The 17,645-nt window shown below is 36.2% G+C and overlaps 1 protein-coding gene across 13 annotated transcripts in view; it reads left to right on the top strand.

Annotated features, from left to right (window-relative positions):
* The window catches only part of PCLO (piccolo presynaptic cytomatrix protein), a 341,027-nt gene that overhangs the window by 215,401 nt on the left and 107,981 nt on the right, over positions 1-17,645 (top strand). For all 13 annotated transcript variants that reach the window (XM_071552738.1, XM_071552733.1, XM_071552734.1 and 10 more), the window contains exon 10: positions 3,602-3,727. In XM_071552738.1, coding sequence (XP_071408839.1) covers positions 3,602-3,727 — 126 coding nt within the window. The remainder of the gene's footprint in view (positions 1-3,601; positions 3,728-17,645) is intronic.

Below are 17,645 nucleotides of genomic sequence, written 5' to 3'. Positions count from 1 at the left end.
GAGGTCACCTCTCACAGCCTCTTCTCCAAACCTGGCTAACCCAAAGCCCTCAAATGCTCCTCTCAGGACACTCCTTTTGGCCCTTTCACCAGCTTTGCTGCCCTCCTTTTGACACGTTCAAGGACCTTCACATCCTCTTCAAATCGGGGGCCCAGAACTGTACACAGTGCTCAAGGTGAGGCTTCACCACTGCTAAACAGAGTATATAATCACTCTTTTTACCAGCGGGTGATGCTGTGTTTGATGCTCTCCAGGATGGGATTTGCCCCCTTGGCTGCCTGTGCATGTTGCTGACTCACATGGAGCTGCTGCTGACCAGCACTCCCAGATCCCTCTCTGTAAGGCTGATCTACAGCCACTCCTCTCCCCATTTATATTTGTGACCAGTGTCATAGGTACAGGATCCAGCATTTCCAGTAGTTCAATTTAACCCCATTAATCATAGCCCAATGTTCCAGTCTGTCTAGATCCTTCTGAAAAACCTCTTGTTCTTCAAGGGATTCAACAGCACCTCTTAGTTTTTTATCATCAGCACAATTGCAAGCGATGCATTTAACTGCTGCATCCAGACCCTTGACACGTATATTGAACAAAACTGGCCCTAAAACTGATCTGTGAGGAACATTGCTGGTGACCAGCCACCAGCCACATGCAGTCTCATTCACTACAATGTTTTCAGCTCTGCCCTTCAGCCAGGTTTTCATCAAGCACGATGTGAGCCCACTCATCCCACAGCTGGGCAACTCAACCATAAAGATGCAGTGAGGGCCAGTATCAAAAGCCATAGTTAAACCCAGAAAAACTACATGCACCACCTTTCCTTCATCCTCTGGACAGGTGACCTAAAGCTTCAAAGTTCAGCTGTATAAATCAGTGGCTCACAAGCTAATTGTAATGATTTAGTATTCATATTATTTTTGTTTATCAAAGTATAAAACCAATTTAGTTTCATGATCTATCTTGTTAAAGTTTAGCATTATGTATTTTGGGGTTTGGGTTGTGGGGATTTGGAGTTGTTGATTTTGGTTATCTTATTTTTAGTTTACCATGCTGCATCTTAAAGCTTTAACTAAGATTAGATGGGAAAATAGGATCACAGCCTTGGGAGATCAGTAAAAACAGTTGCAATTAATTAGCAGCATCCTAAAAAGCATTGTGTCTTAAATGTGTAAAATCCCCTTTGAAGAGATGTTTTCCTGAAAATATTTTCCATGGAAATCAATGCTCATAATTCAGAAAGGTTCCCTCTCTTGTTCAAAGTACAGTAATTTGCTTTCTGATGCTTACTGGTCTTGTGTCCTCTGAAGAAGAAAACAGTAGTTCATTAATCTGAAAATCTAAAGTTGAAAGATAAATGTCTAGTGATATCAAAACAGCCTGAGAGATAGAAATTAAGACTCAAGAAAAAAAAATCAAAAAACAAAGGGGAAAGATATCTGAGAAAGCATATGATGACTGATCTTTTTAAACTATCTGCATTCAAGGTGATAAATTGGGCAATGTCATTTCAAACAGAAATAGTAAGCTCAATATTTTCAATAGATACATTATAAGCAGGTTTGAAATCCCATCTTCACTTGAGAAAATACAGCAAGCCCTTTCAAAGTGTCTAGGAATAAAGATCTTTATATATTGACATGAAAAATACTTTCTTTTATTAGCACTAATATGGGCAAACACCTTATTTGCAAAATCTAAACGGATATGGCAGCCATGACTTTCAAAGTTGCTTGGCATAAGCATCCATATGATTGCCTCTGAAACCAGGTGTGCCCTCATTTTATGACAAACTGCTTCTCTGGCATTCTGTCACATATCAACTATCAGCAGCAGAGATGCTACTGATAAAAACCTGACCCTGTGGACTTTCTTCCCTTCTGTAATGAAAAGCATCCAGTCCTACTAATATATTAAAAATTCCATATGGTGACTGTATGAGTTAAGAGTAAGATACTGCATCCTTGTTTGTGTCTGTTGTGTACTAAGAATAGTTGTTTGTTGGATTTGCTGAACTTAATAGTTCCCAGTTGTGAGCCTCAGATTTCTAACATATTAAAGACACTTCTGTAGTGTTTGATCAGAAGATCTCTGTGTAGAGAAGCCCACATAAATTTCTAAATCCTAAGAATGAACTCATGATTAAATACTTTTATAGGTATACACATTTACTTAATGCAATGAGATTTTTTTTTTAAAAGAAATGTATTTTTCAATTTTTTTACAGCCATTTAGACTCATCCTTGGAATGGTGGGTTTTAATTTTCTTCCACGTTAGAAAAAATAAACTTTACCTGTGCTAAATTTCAAATTTGCAGTGAAATAAGGTAGTTAATTTAAAATAACTATGCAGTTTGTTCCAATTACACTGAAAGATCATGCTCCTCAATGAAAATGACAAATTTTGAGGAAAGCTGAGGCACAAAAGATATAGGGTTAGCAAAACTGGAATAGGAAAACTAATGGAAACATTTTTGTTCAGAAACTCAACATGGCAATTTTGCTTCTGAAAAAAAGTGAAGGCTGACTTACCAAACACTAATAGCATTATGAGGAAAAACCTTACCTTAATCTGAAAAGACAAAGCTTTGCAAAGAGGTGGTGTGGTGACCTTCCTATAGCTGATTATTCTAATCACTCAGCAGGGTTGGTTTACTAAATTAATAAATTGAAAATTATTTATTTAACCATTACTATAAAGGTGGGTAAGTCAGCCTTTATATTCCCAGATCAAAGTGGGAATCATCTCATAAGGAAATTTTTTTCAGAGGAGAAATTTGTTTCCATTACATGAGAAGTATTTTTTTTGGAAAACCAAGATAGCATGAAAAATAGGCAATGCATAAGGTTAGCTTTATGTGACTATATTTTAAGCTTTTGTTTCCAGTCTCATTGCTTTGCACATGGGGAGATTAGTGATGTGCTTCTCCCCTGCCAAAATAATGAGTGATGAAAATGTTTTCATCTCTATAATTTTTTTAAAAGGGAGAATATATACGATTTGATGATACTTTACACAGACTTATTGTAGGTTTTTCCCATTTTGTTAATTTGCACATCCTTTTATGCAAAAGTTGTCAATTAAAAGTAAATATTTAAGCAAAATAGTAGCATCTGCAAAGTACAGTTTCATATAAATGTACATGCACTGCTCAAGGAGCATCAATGTCGATGTCTCCATAATTACATGATTCTAAAAGCTCAGCTATTATAATTATTCAGCTAAATTGTGTGCTTATTGTATATGACAAAGCTATCTTTTGGATCCACACTTCATGTGGATTTCTAGCAATTTAATTCAATTTAATTAATACTGCAAATAGGTTGTCAGAAGAAGATAGTTTCAGCTTCAATGTAATTTTTGGTGAATCAGGTTGTTTGTGTTATGTCAGTGATAGAGTAGTTACACAAGATGATCTGCCCAAAGTTAAGTCTTTAGGAAAGTGGCAGGTGGAACTGCAGTTAACCTTGGTCTTCTAACCATAGCCAGAAGTTATTGGTGATATCTTCAGTGACCTCTGATGACTTGTTCTCTTCCTTTCTTTACAATGAATTATTCATCGTTTCATCTCTGTTTCAAGTTTTCTCTTTCTTTTGATCACAGGCAATGGACTGGGAATCCGAATTGTAGGTGGGAAAGAAATTCCAGGGAACAGTGGGGAAATTGGAGCTTACATTGCCAAGATCTTGCCTGGGGGCAATGCAGAGCAGACGGGGAAGCTGATAGAAGGTAAGAGAAATGCGTTATCAAAAAACGGAACGATGAGAGTGTTGGGAGTTATTTATAATATAAATTTTCTCTTGCACAGCAGATGCAATCTCGTGCAAGGGATGAACCTTCAGGAGTCTTATTAAAGCAGAAAAGAACTGATAGGAAGTAATTTTATGACTTCTATATCTAGAGAATTGCCATGATCAGCAGTATTATGGCATATCCTCACTAATATGCGCCAACATGCTGTCTGCTTCGGGGGTAGGGTAATAGGGCTGGAGTCTGGCTGTATGTCATATCATGGTTATATATCTTTAGCGTATACCATGGATGTTCTATTTTGAAGATATTTAACCTGGCTTGATAAACTCTCTATATCTGAGATTACTTACATTTCTTAGTTACAGAGGTGAAATAGACCACAGATCCAGTTGTCTCTCAGTTACACACACTAACTTCTTTTTTAGTTCCCCAAATTCATACTTAATTGAATTTATCTGACCCAACACTAGTCCAGTTAAATGTAATCATCTAACCAGCCCCAAGAGAAAAAGTATCTACAGAAAAGCAATTGTTTCATCTAACAGATCTCTGTTTAAAGAATTGCAAGTGTCTCCCATGTTTAGTTGACTTTTGAAAAACTGCATTAAACTGTACTTTAGGCAACTAAAGGCAGGTGAAATGACTTTGACTTAGTTATCAGTAAATTTTCCAGGACTATTGCAACTGTGATCATTCTGTCTAATAATTTACTTCTGTCTGTGATGACATGAATTCTCCCTTCTTTTTATGACTATTTTCTAGTTCCCTTTTTCATATCTGTATATACCTGAAGTTTCAGGAAATGGAAAAAATATTTTTTTTCTAATTCATTCAACTAATTACTTTTGTTTCTTTAGTAAAGGCAGGTATTCAGAGAAAAAAAATTTAAAAAGAGAGAAAATAAGTATGAAAAATAGTTCTCCCAGGCAGAATTCCATTCACATAAATTTTCTGAATGGTAAACATGCAACAAAACTCACGATTAAATCAAAAGTACTTTGCAGATAGAAAAACTGACTAAATTGATTAAAGAATATATTTGCAAGGAATTGTTTAATTATGTTGTGGGTATTACAAAACAGGGTCACCTACATTCACCCTTTGACTTTCTATATCCTTGGTGTTTTCTTTGCCAGTGTTTTAATGATATACATAAAAAATTGCATATACCCCAAAGTCAATGAAATGTATCAACAGATATATCTTGCTTTTTGGTCATTCATATTTAATGAGTATTATCTGACTCATCAAATAATAGAGTAGTGTTATTTGATTGTGCATGAATGATGAAAGGATTGACCTTAATTTAGTGTGTTTTGAAGCAAGTATTTGTTTTGGTTCCCTCCATATGAAAAAGTAGGTCTTTCATAACTGTGCTAGGTCATGCATGCTTTGTTTCTGTACCAAGCAAGAGGAAAACTTGGTTATTCAACATTTCCCCAAGACTGGACATTTCAAGAAAGGGAATGAGCAGTTGCTGCTTGGAATGATCTGCAGTCTTGTGGTTTATTTGTCTGGATATTGAAGTTCAAAAAAGTTCTTCACTCACTGTATAGGTACATTTCAGCAGTGATCAAGAACATCTTGGATTTACAAAAACGACAGGAGAAGTTCTGACATAGAAATTTACATTCTGCTCACATAATGTATTTTGAAGGTTTATTCATATTTTATAGAAAGATGAGTATGACAGTAAAATATTTATTCCTTTTTTTCATTCTCCCATCATACGTTCACTCATGTTTCTGATCTGAACTTTATAAAAGTATCCAAGACTTGGATATGTTGGCATAAATCAATCCCATCAAAATCACTATATTTCATCTGTAGAATTTGTCCATGCAATGTCTCAGAGTATGTTTTAGTGCTGATGTGTTAAATGTTCTGCCAAAGAGAAAAAAATGCTTCCTACAGAGTGTATCTTTACTATGACATACAAGACAAACACTTCCTCTCATTGTCATTTACCTTTAAGTCTTGTCTTTATATCTCGTTTATCTTATTTTAGATGGCTATCATAGATCAGCAAAGAATATTTTGCTACTTCACTGTGAGTTGTGGTTGGTTTAATGGAAATATGGATAGTGCCCATTTTATGTCTACCCTCCAGAAGTGATAAAATCCTTTGAAATCTTCAATCATTCTCATAAGTGATCTGTGTGAATTTAGCCAAACTGCTAATCTTACAAACATTGCTGATATTGTTGTGTCAGAATATAGAGCCTGGCTGCCTTCTCCTTTTCAACTTATTTGCTGTCTCTCACATTACAAAATGAAAACATAAAGAAAACCATGCACGTCTTTATCTCTAAATGCAATTACATTTTAGGTTTTAGTGCAGTAATCACGAGTCACTTTTTCTGATGAAATGTTGTGTGACTACAAGTTAGAGTATATACCTAATCATCAAGTAAACATATACTAATGTCATTACAAGTTAATATCTTGACTCATTAGCCTTTCTAAGAACATGAGTCACTGCAAAAAATCCCATCAACTTATTAATTCCTCTAATTCTAAAAACACTGGGTCAGGTCTGAAAATCCTATCAATAGCATAAGGAACAAGAATGTATTTATTGTGGTCATGAAGGAAGCCAAACTCCTACCTTCTCTCTGTTTGACTGCATATAAAGAAATGGCCCACTTTAAAATACAGATAGCATTCCTATCCTTAGGGAATTGCACTCCATAAAATTTTAGCCTATTTAAATAGCTTTGGAGGAGTCTTAGTGCTGGAAAAGTTTATTTATAGTTCTGACTGGCAAATACCAGTCTTGGCTCTCTCACCTTGAATTGCTTTCAGATGTCAAAAATATCTCTGATTCATCACTCACTGGTATAACAAAAACTGGAGGTGGAAGACGACTCATTCCACTGAGCTCATCAAGTGCAAGGACTGTGTCAATTTGATAGATGTGTCTGTGCTCCCTCTCGTGTTGACAGAAACAGTTCACTTATATTCCACCTGGTAAATCCACTGAGTGAATGGCACTTCAGCCAGCATTTTTCAGAAACAGAAGAACCTAGAGTAAAGAGTAAAAATAAAATGTTAATGGGTGTTGCTAACTGTTATCAATTTGCTGGATGCCCTCGAGATTCCAGTTTTCTTATTGGACCATTTCAATAGGCTGAATGGAGAGCCTGGGAACTGATGAACCGCCGGTGTCTTTGTTCCAGGTTTTCAATCAGCCAGGCAAACTGGGTTGCAATGGTTAGGCCATCTGATGTCCACTGAGGGGAAGATATTCCCTGATTTTCAAGTTTCCTAGCAATTCTGGGGAATCTGCATGGTCTAAAAGCTAATGGTGAACCAGATTTGTGGTGAATTTACTGCCTTTGCTGACACTCCACTCAACAGTAATCCTGACACTGGTCGGTTTTTACTTGCTTGCCTGTGTGCATGTTTATTTTTAATATGAATGCCTCATTTAAATGATATATTCCCAGGCTTAAAACCAGGAAAATCATATACAGTGAAGACAAAAATTCTCATTATTAAAAATACTGAAATAGTACTCTCAGTTTCTCTTTTATAACAACTATACTAATGTAAGATTTCTATCAGAACTTGGAAGGATGCCAGCTACCTATGAGTCACAGACCTTCACTGCAAAATTTTAGAATATAGAGTCCATGCTAGCTAAAGAGAATACTATTCAATGCAATTCAGTTGAATTTTGTATTTTATAGTTTTATAAAAATATTCATGGTACAGTGATATTTTAAACTTCCCCATCCTGAAATAGCTTCAACAATATTGTAAGAAAAAATACCTGAAGTACTTACAGACACCGAAAGATAATGACACCCTGTTAAAGCTGACAAGTAGGTCACAGAAGAGAAAATGCACTTCTGTGTGAGAGTTTTGAGGTAGATAATGGTGCCCTGCCCCTGAGTCCAACCCTTAAGTTTGTTTTCACCTAGATTAATAACTGCTCTCAGGATGCAAGACACATTGCTCCTGTGAGGGTCCTCTAAGAGCCACCTGCAGTCTGATGGCAGATTCAGTAGTAGGTAAATGCACATCCAATGTACTCAGCAGCAAAGTTGACCTGAGTTCTTAAATATACTTAGTACTGTATATTTAGACTTAGATTCACTTGCTAAGACACAGATGGTCAGTTTTCTAACTAATTGGTTGTCTACAATTGTGCTGAAAATTCTCCATGCCACATGGCCAGTTCTCCTCAGGAGAGTACTCTGAATGTATAGGTCTTTACTCGGAATGCCAGAGCTCTCTTTCATCTTTTGAAAACTGTGCAATCTCAGAACTTTAAGATGCCTTGAAGAAATAAAATTGAAGTGTCCCTATTCCTCTTATCCCTTCTTATTCATGTATCTTTTCCCTTCTTCTGTAGAAAGTCTTACATATTGTTATATATTCAAGTGTCACGGTTTTCTTTGGTAAGAAGACTTTGGTGCGCAGCTCACTCTCTCTAATGCCCGGATGCAAGGCCAAATAACATTAGAATCATTCCTCAGACTGAAACTAAGAGTCTGCCTTTGGACTATCATGGAATTGCACAGCTTCTTATCTCCTGGAGCCATGGATCGGTGCCAAAAAAACACTTTATCACAAATCTTAAGCCAGTATAGGGAGAAGTGTTCTCTCTGGTCACCACCATGCAGCTTTCCACACCAGGAATGACATATGAGATGAACATGGTGTGCCAAAACATCATGATGTTACTGGAAAAACAGAGCAACAACTGGACCACTGGGATGGGATTTCCTCCCAAAGCAAAACATGGTAGGAGAAAGGAGAAAAGAGCATGGATTACCTCCATGGTCTTCAGAGAGCAGCCTAGCTCCCCACCTTTAGTTGCCTGGGGAAGGAAGCAGACCCAGGAAGCCCTGTCAGAAGCCTGCCTTAAGCAGAACACTCTGCAACTCTCACTCGTAGTGTGGACTTTGGCTTATGACCTAAATGAATTCAAGCATCCGTAGCCTCAGGCTTCATAACAGAAGAATGTATACTGAGAGATTTCCTTAAAGGCAGAGAAAAAAGTCAGGGCTTACTGAAACTCCTGTCTTTATGAGTCCCAGTGTTGTTACCACAGCTCTTCATTATTTCCAGAACAGGCAGTTAATCAAAAAGAAAATTATGATAAAGGTATAAGGAGGTATATATGATGATGAAAAGTGTAGCTACTATGTTAGGTGAAAATCTACTACAAAATGCCAATCAGTTGACCACCTAGAAATGTGACAGAAATATGAGGAACTAAGAAATATGAGTGCTCTAGGTAGCAACTTTGAGCCTAGGGAAGTCTGCAACTGAAAGGTGAAAGACAGCCAACAGGTTCGTGATGTGTGAGCAATCCCTCATGCACAAAGCAGTCTCTGTTAGCTGGAGAAAAAATATTTATACTACCTACAGTGCTTCCTCTGAGGAGAATGTGAATAAGGCTAATGAACAGACAAGAGAAGAGATGGCCACTGTGGGGAGATAATTAACTTTACTTTGGTTGTCTCATACAAATAAGATGAATCAGGCCATAAGCAATGTCTGATAGATACTGTTGGAATATTATCATCATCTTCAAAGTGTTTCCTGAGTTCTTGGCAATGACATCTTTGATTACAGGCAGCTTTCTTACTCCTCCAGGTAAAAGTGCCAACTAGGTAGCCTCTAGAGTCTGTTTCACCTCCAATGTGCCCCAGAGATGTTTCCTTCATGTATTTTCAGATCATAAGTTTTATATCATAGCTATTCAAGCTTTTAAGTCCTTGTCATCCAAAAGCATTTATTTACTAGCATTGGAAACACATGATTTATTTTAAGTCCTCTCAGAAGGACAATAGGACATGCAACTGAATAATTGACCAGTCTTTGAAAGGATTATAAAGTGTTAAAAGTTTTTTGCAGGTTCTTTGAAATACTTTTGGGCTACTTTGAAAAGCACCAAGTGCTAAATAACAAGGCCAGATCATTTCAGAAGGTCTTTTGCAAAGGTAATAGCATGTGTAATGGCTGTCCATCTTACCAAAGCTATCTTTTGTCATATCATAGACGTGCTTTGCATGTTATTTGGAAAACACAATGTGACTGGAATGGTCATGGGCACCTAAATAGTTGGAAAACCAGAACAGAAGCAGTAAGTCACTATGCTTCTCTTGTCACACTTGCCTCTTATCTCTGAGTTATAGATGGACTCAAATGTAACACTGGCTGATCTTGGTCATTTACCAGGAATTGCAATAGGCACCAGGTCTTCCTGACTTTTAAAGTACTGTAGTGAACACTGCTTGCTGTTTAGCCAGCTAAAATTGGAAACATTGATCAGGGCATCACAGTGAAAAGAGATTTTCCAGTCCCCACGAAACAAAGATAGTGAAGAACCAGCATCCCATCTTGAGTCCTTCTGATAATTACACTTTTGGCAGAAAGTAGATACCATGATGAAGCTGGAAAATGATGAAAAGAAATGAAAAGGAACAGAAGAAGGGAAAGAAAAATTCTAAAAAAAGTGTGGATCAGGTCTCGAACAGAAATAGTCTTCCCATCCTGCACTTCCATTTTGCAGCTTGACTGCTTTAATTTATTACTGCATGAGAGAAAACAAAGAATTAACTTTACTCTGTTCTCTGAACATTAGTCTTAGTGATTTATTATGCTGTCCATGCTTATTCTGTGGGGTCAGAAGAGAAGAAAGCTTGTTCTCAATGTATCTGCTGGGCTAGAGGCTCAGGTTTAACTGTCCCAGCAGAAACTGGCTGTATAAAAGGCAGAGTGCACAAAATACCAGGCAATGCCATCACTGGGTTGCAAGCTTTACCCTAAAGCTCTTAAGAAAGGACAATCAAACCAAACTCCTAAATGTCCCCTGTAAGCCATAAATCTTGACTTGCATAGTTGTGCTCCTCTCTTCCACGTATTTTGTTCTCCCTACTATTTTTTTTTGCATAAATATTAATAAATAAAATGTGAAGTGTTGTTCTTACTAAGTGTGGCAGTAAGCATTCAGCATATAAAAATGCCTTTTAAATATTTAGAAATTAATTTTCAAAGGAAAATTGATTTAGTAGAAAGGACCTTATCAAAGTGTATCATTTAAATGCTACAATTAACCTTATATCTGATAGAATGAAGAAAGGAAGGCAGAGTTTCTCTCACTGGTTTAGCCATTCCATGTGCAGTCCCACTGACAGTGGTCTCAATTCTATCCTTGGCATGGCAGGAATTCAGTTATACTGAGAATCTACTTTAGCTGTTTGCTAAGGTATGAGGAAGAAATAAGAACCACCAGAAGGAATGAGAATTGTTTCAGCACCTGAGTGGCACTTACAGACAAAAGTGGAGGAAGAGACTTGCAGTATTAACAATTGACTTGGAATTTTATGAAAGGTGGTTACTGTAACACTGTCCACTTCATGTACTAAATCTGGTTTGTGAAAATTGAAGGACACTTTCAAAATTATACTTTTCCCTACTTCACAATATAGGGCATGTATTTTATGAAGATTTAGATTAATATTATTGTGTCAGAATGATACAACTGGGATTTTACAAGGATACTTTATTAGAAAACTTCCTGTATACCTGAAATACTAGTTCCAATGAAATAAATCAGGTAATGCACATTTTGAATGTTTCTGCCTAGAACTGCAATTGCTGTATATTTAACATTCCTGCAATAAAAATCAACACTTAAAAAAGCTGTTAGAGAGTAATTTGGATCTAGGAAGTCGTTCAGCAGCTGTAAAGACTGAGATTTCAGAATCTTTTTTATTTAATCTAAAGCAGAAGAGACAACTTATGGGCACTTAAAAATTTTGTAACGCCATGAGAAAGAAGCATTACATTAATATATATTATGACCAGTAGAAATATGGACTCTTACACAACACCAGTTAGAGATTTTTTCACTCCTACATTTATCCTTGTTATGTGCCACATAAACTAGTATAGTTTATACTTTCTTTACTATCAAGAACTCTGAAAATAACGTGAACAATAAATTATTGCTTAAAACTATTTTTACTGGAAAAGGTATGTTATACAAGGTGCACCAGGAAATTGGATTCTTAATAACAAACAAATAATTTCATCAAATTATCTATATAGGGAGTTTTTTGTTTAGTCTTAAATAGGTAAGTCTGATTTACAGAGACAAGCAAAATAACTTGGATGCTTCAAGCAGAGAGAAGATGCAAAGACAGTCACTAGACATTCCAGAGGTAATAAAGTGGAGAACCATCACAAAGGTCAGGCTAAAAGCATTCATCAGATTGTTTATAACCAAAATTGTGGAAGATCAGTGGTAAATGTCATTGGTGTCATAGCTAGCTTTCCATTAAGATCCCATTAGAAAGTACTACTAGCTATTGTAAAACACTTCTGTGAAGCTATACAGTTAGTAATTATCAGGCACACTGCTTTTGACAGCAGTTATATTTCAGGACCTTGATGAACAGTTTCTGTTCCAGCTACTTCTTGGAAAGAGTGTTCAGTGCTTCCAGAGACTGTGCCTGAAGCCCTGTTCCTCTGAGCACAGCAGAAATAGGAGCAGGCAGCGTTGTCATCTGGCTGCCCACAAAGCTTTCCTCTCAGCTCCAGATAGCACCATGCAGGTCTCTGCTGTCCTCCAGGATCACACACATCCTGGGTGCTCTGACACTGACAGATACCACTCATGCATGTGGTGCAAGACTTCCCCTCTTACTCTTCCTGAAAGTTTCTTGCTATATTCTGACACTGTGAAGGAAGAAGGAATATTGTAGTGTGTGGAACAATGGAGGATATGCTTTGCTTAAAGCCATATTTTAAAGCTATATTTATTTTATTTAGTATTTATTTTGTCTTCATAAAAGGGTCTAATTCCTTCTTTCAATATTTTTATTATGATCTGTCCATTCTTACATCAGAGACGTGGTTGCAGGGTCAGACACTGACTATAATACTGCATAACACTGTAGCAAAATGAAATGGTTGTGTACTTGTCAGAAGATGCAAGTATGTTTCCTGTTTCTGTGTTCCAAATACACACTGGTAGAGGTGATAAGAGTGCCATGACTTTTCTGATTTGGCCAATACTGGAGAAAAGAACACAGAGTGCAGCACCAACTTGGTAGACATAGAGAATATCGCCTATAGTGATGGTTTTAGTTATTGTTCCCAAGACATTCGGGGATAAAACTACATCTTTAGTCAAACAGAGGCAGTCTGTCTGGGATTGTAAGAGACAGATGAGGAGATACATTCTCTAGATCATGTTATATCTGATACACAGGCAAATATTACAGTCAGGGAGACACAGATACTGTGCCTGCCCCTTTGCATAGCTGCCACTTGCTGTGGGTGCTGAAATGGAATTGAATTTCAGTTTGGAACATTCAAAAATATGTGCCTGTATTGCTCTGGTTCTTGTCTTCTGTTTTCAATGGCCAGCTTCTGTACAGCAGATTTACAAGGAAACCAGAAACTTGTAAATCGTTTGGTACCTAAGCTGAAGCCAATTTGTCTTAGCAGAGGAAGTCATCAAACACACCCTCCTGTCTCCATTCACTGTGTAGGGAACTTAGAGAGTACTTTTAAGTGAATTGGCTCTCTAACAACCTAATATTTAGATGCTGTATGCTTCTGTTTGGCATGTTGGAGCACATCTCATAAAGCAAACCCAGGAATTTTCCATTTGATGTTTTTAAGGAACAGTATCTACTTGGGTTCACATACATGGGCATTACACAAGAAAAACCTTACTACAGTGTGAAAAAGCCTTTTGCATAACCACTGAACTGTGTAGTTTGATAGTAACTTCACAGTGAACCAGGAAGCTAAAAATAATATAATTCCAATTGTGCAGGTTACTGTGGGCTGAAACCTGCAGACTAACAGTTTGATATGATTGCAGTGTTAAAAAACTCCAGTGAAATCAAAGTGAGAGTCATCTTGAAGTATAAGTTAAGCACAAGTTAAATACAAGTTAAATAAAACTATGGCCATATGGAAAATTTTTCCTGCCCTTGGATTGCAAAAAGCATATTAAAACATTTTGTGTCTACATGTAGTGATTTTAACCTTCGATCCCATTCCTGAAAACTGGATCCCCAAGTCAGCCTGGCCACACCAAGGAATACTGTATTGGTGTAAATCATAGCAAATATTCAGGGCCCAAGGTGAGTTGTCCCCAGTTGGGGTTTGTTCTGTTGAAAATTGGGTGAGCAAACAGCCACTGTCACTGACCTGCTCAGGGGTGGGTTGTTGGCTGTCTGCAAGGCACCTTCTCACCAGTAAGGAGGATTACAAACGGTACATTTCTCTGCCTGTGAAACTAGGGATTGGAGCAAGCAGATTTTCTTTACTCACTTGTTATTTCAAAGTGTTTTCTAGATAGGTGTATACAAATTTTATTCCTCCAAGGCCATAAGAAACATTATCAACCAGTCTTAACAATTTACTACTAAGAAAGATGAACTAATGGAAGTGGGTTGTCAGAGTAGAACAACTGTTTTTTAGATGGCTTGGACACAAATTTGTAATGGTTTATCACAGAGGTTGACTTCAGTGTTTTTGAAAGTGCCATGGGCACATAGGTAAAGCCTCTGTTTTCACTAAGTATTGAGTAATACATGGAGATTAAGTAGAAGTAAACAAAATGTTTCCTAAATTACTTAAATTAAATCAACCATTCTCTGGAGATATTTAGGTAAAAAATATAGTTGTGTAATCAAGTGATTCCAGATTTTCCAAAATTTTCTAAACAACTTCTGAAGCATCTGGTATGAACTGTTTTCAGAGAAGATGCTGAACTAGACTGTACTTTGCTCTGACCTAATCAGATCTGACACAGTGACTTTCTTATTCAATTGAAAGGGTAAAGGAACTCAAAGAACAAAACAATTTTCTACAATCAGCTTCACAATATAGTATATTATGAAATAAGAATATGATGTAAGTTAATATAGAGAATGTTTTAGAAGTAAGCTTAAAGAAAGAAAAACACTGTGAGCCCTCTCAAAAAACTGTGCAAAGACTTTATTTTAAATTTCTTGAAACATATTCTATTCTAAAAACTTAATTAGATCATCCATAAGGTATGATTGGACAAATATTGTATGGGTATCATCAGGCATTTTTTGAAACAAAATAAGCAGGTGATATATAATTTGACAGTAAACAGAGCAAAATGTTGATTAAAAATTATTACTCTATTCAGGTTTATAATTTTGATGGTAGCATATGCTTGAGGCTTACTATGTAAAACTAGATAGTAATGACTTCACATTTCTGTATGAAAAGCCTGAAAAAAGCTACATTAAGTGTACTTGTAATGTAATAACGCAACTTAAATTCAACTGCAGTTAAAGATAGTGGATGGTAAATTGTCTAAATTATTAGTGACTAAAGCTTGAAAACATTTCATCAAGCAGAAATTGAGTCTCAATTCCTTATTTATGTTCCACATTCCAACAAAACAAAAATCTTTGGGAAAAAAAAAAGAAAAAGAGGTTAAAAATCAAATTGTGTTTTTTGGTTTCATTTCGACCTTCATAAAGTAACTGACAACAAACCTTTTAAAGCTTTGAACCGTTTCTAATTAAAAAAAACATAATAATTCCTGCCTGAAATATTGCCTAAAAAGTAGGAAGGCATGCTTTGATTTTCTCCTGTACAAATCCTACAATCTTTGAGCCAGAACTTGAAATCTAATTTATTTCTCCTTGTTTGTAAATGGAGCACCTCAGATTCAAAATAAACATAGAATTCTTACTATCTCTAAATACAGTAGCAAGCAGAATTCTATTAAGATCTTTGGGTTTATGATCCATTTGAAAACTTCTGAAATTACCTTATAGGTAACTTTTAAAATTGATTTTCTACCTACTTAAATCTTATCACTTCTGGAAAAATGGAATTAATCTTGATTTGAGTGGTTGTGAGGAATCTAATTTATTAGAAAATACAAGGCTTTGCAGACAATTACCTTCAACTCAGTAAGTTAGCAATAATCTTATAACTGTTTTCTTTGGGTATTGGAGATCAGATTTCATGAATGATACATGGTAGAATGAGCATTTTTAGGTCAGCATGTACTGACATTTCCTTTTGCAGATGCAAAATAGAATATAAAGTGTAAAATACTTGAAGACAGAGAGACTTCAGACTGCCAGTCTTGGTGTCTGGCAGACACGGGCAGACAGCAACTAAGTTCTGCAGGGTCTGCTTAAGTCTCTGAAAGGACACAGAGTATGTCAAGTGGTTCACACTGCATTTGAAACATGTAGAATATTTCCAAGTCATCATATATATGGCATAGCTGATCCTGACTGCTTTCATGTGAAAATGTAGTGGTTCGGTACCTGCCAAGAGAACAAGAAACCTCCGTTCTGGGCCTTTCCCAACACAGTAGATGTTGAATTTCTCAAATACTTCTGCTTCTAAAGGAGTACTGTGTTTGAAATCATGCTACTTGATATTGAATTTAATTAAAAATGGGCAGTTGGGGCCATTTTATTTTTACTTGGATCTTGCCTCTTATTACATTAAAGCAGCAGTTTTCAGTTAGAATTAGTCCCATCCTTATTTATGCATAATTTTGCAACTACTCTTGTAAGGCCAGATTCCCACAGCTTGTACTGGTCAGTTCAACCTCAGAAATAAAATTTCCATATTTAATCCCCTATTTGTCTGTTTTCCAGTGAAGGAAATCCCTCATTAAATTAATATTTAATGACACGTGCACATGACCAGTTAAATGCCTCAAGAACATGGAGTGGGAAATCTGGATAATTATGTTACACTAATGGTTTTGATGTTCACTTTACAAATATTGCAATATGTAGAATCACATTCAAGTCTTAATAAAATACATATATAATAGATAAGTAAAAACAAATAATAAAATTGGAAGATGTAGAATTAATCTTCATTGACTGTCAGCTTGCTTTAAGACAGGATGTGGTGCTTCTGTGAGAAGGCTTTCTGTTCTATTCAGTGTTTCATGTGTAGGTACAGAAGAAAATTCTGCAGCCATGTCCTGGGGAAATACTATGAAAGACTTTAAAAAGCATTACATTTCAAAACCTTAGAGCGGATTTTAACTTCCACTATTAATTTTTCATGACACAAGATTAATTTCAACAGTGTTGAACCATTTCTTAGTACTTTTCTTCATGGTACTTAGCAAGAAAGGATAGCTTGTGCATTTGAAATTCTTCATTAAAAGTATGATCATACCAACAGATTCAGAAACGTTCAAATAATGCTGTCAAGGCCCAAATTCTTGCATATTTATTAGTATATCTATGTTAAATTTCCTGCAATTTATTCCATCACTTTCAGTTATCTTGAGAAATAGTACAGGTACCGTAAGTTGTACTGGGTAAAATCGTGAACACATTAGATTCTCCTGTACTTTCCAAGGGATGCCGTAGTTTCCTCACCTTTTTTTTTTTTTTTTAAATATGCATCTTGCATTTTTAAAGAAAATCAGAAAACCACTGCCAGCTGACATAGCTTAAATGATTTATAGTTTATCTGATCTATACTGCAGTTTATACTCACTGCACAGTTCCAGGCTAAGACTAATAATTCACCTGGGGCAGAATGCCATGTAATTTAGCAAATGCTTATGACTGAACAGGCCAACAAATACATTATAATGTTCACTGGAAGGAAAACCTACATAAAACAATGAGTTGTTATTTTCCATGGTGATTGAGGCCATGACTTTCCCACAGTCACAGCATCCCTTCCTGATTTATTGCTATAAAGAATGTTATAATGTCATTCCCAGTGAGTAGCAAATAGTCTCCTGATTCTGATAGTAGCAAAAAAACATACTGTGAAGTCTGGTTTCATGATACTCCATTGTAAACATTCCTGGTTTGATTTTTTCCTATGGACACTGAAAAAATTTTCTTTTTTAAACATTCCTGTACTTTTATTT

Source organism: Pithys albifrons, chromosome 3, assembly GCF_047495875.1.
Source record: "Pithys albifrons albifrons isolate INPA30051 chromosome 3, PitAlb_v1, whole genome shotgun sequence".
Taxonomy (NCBI): Eukaryota; Metazoa; Chordata; class Aves; order Passeriformes; family Thamnophilidae; genus Pithys; species Pithys albifrons.
Note: the sequence above shows the minus strand (reverse complement) of the source record. Positions and strands in the feature narration are given on the sequence as shown.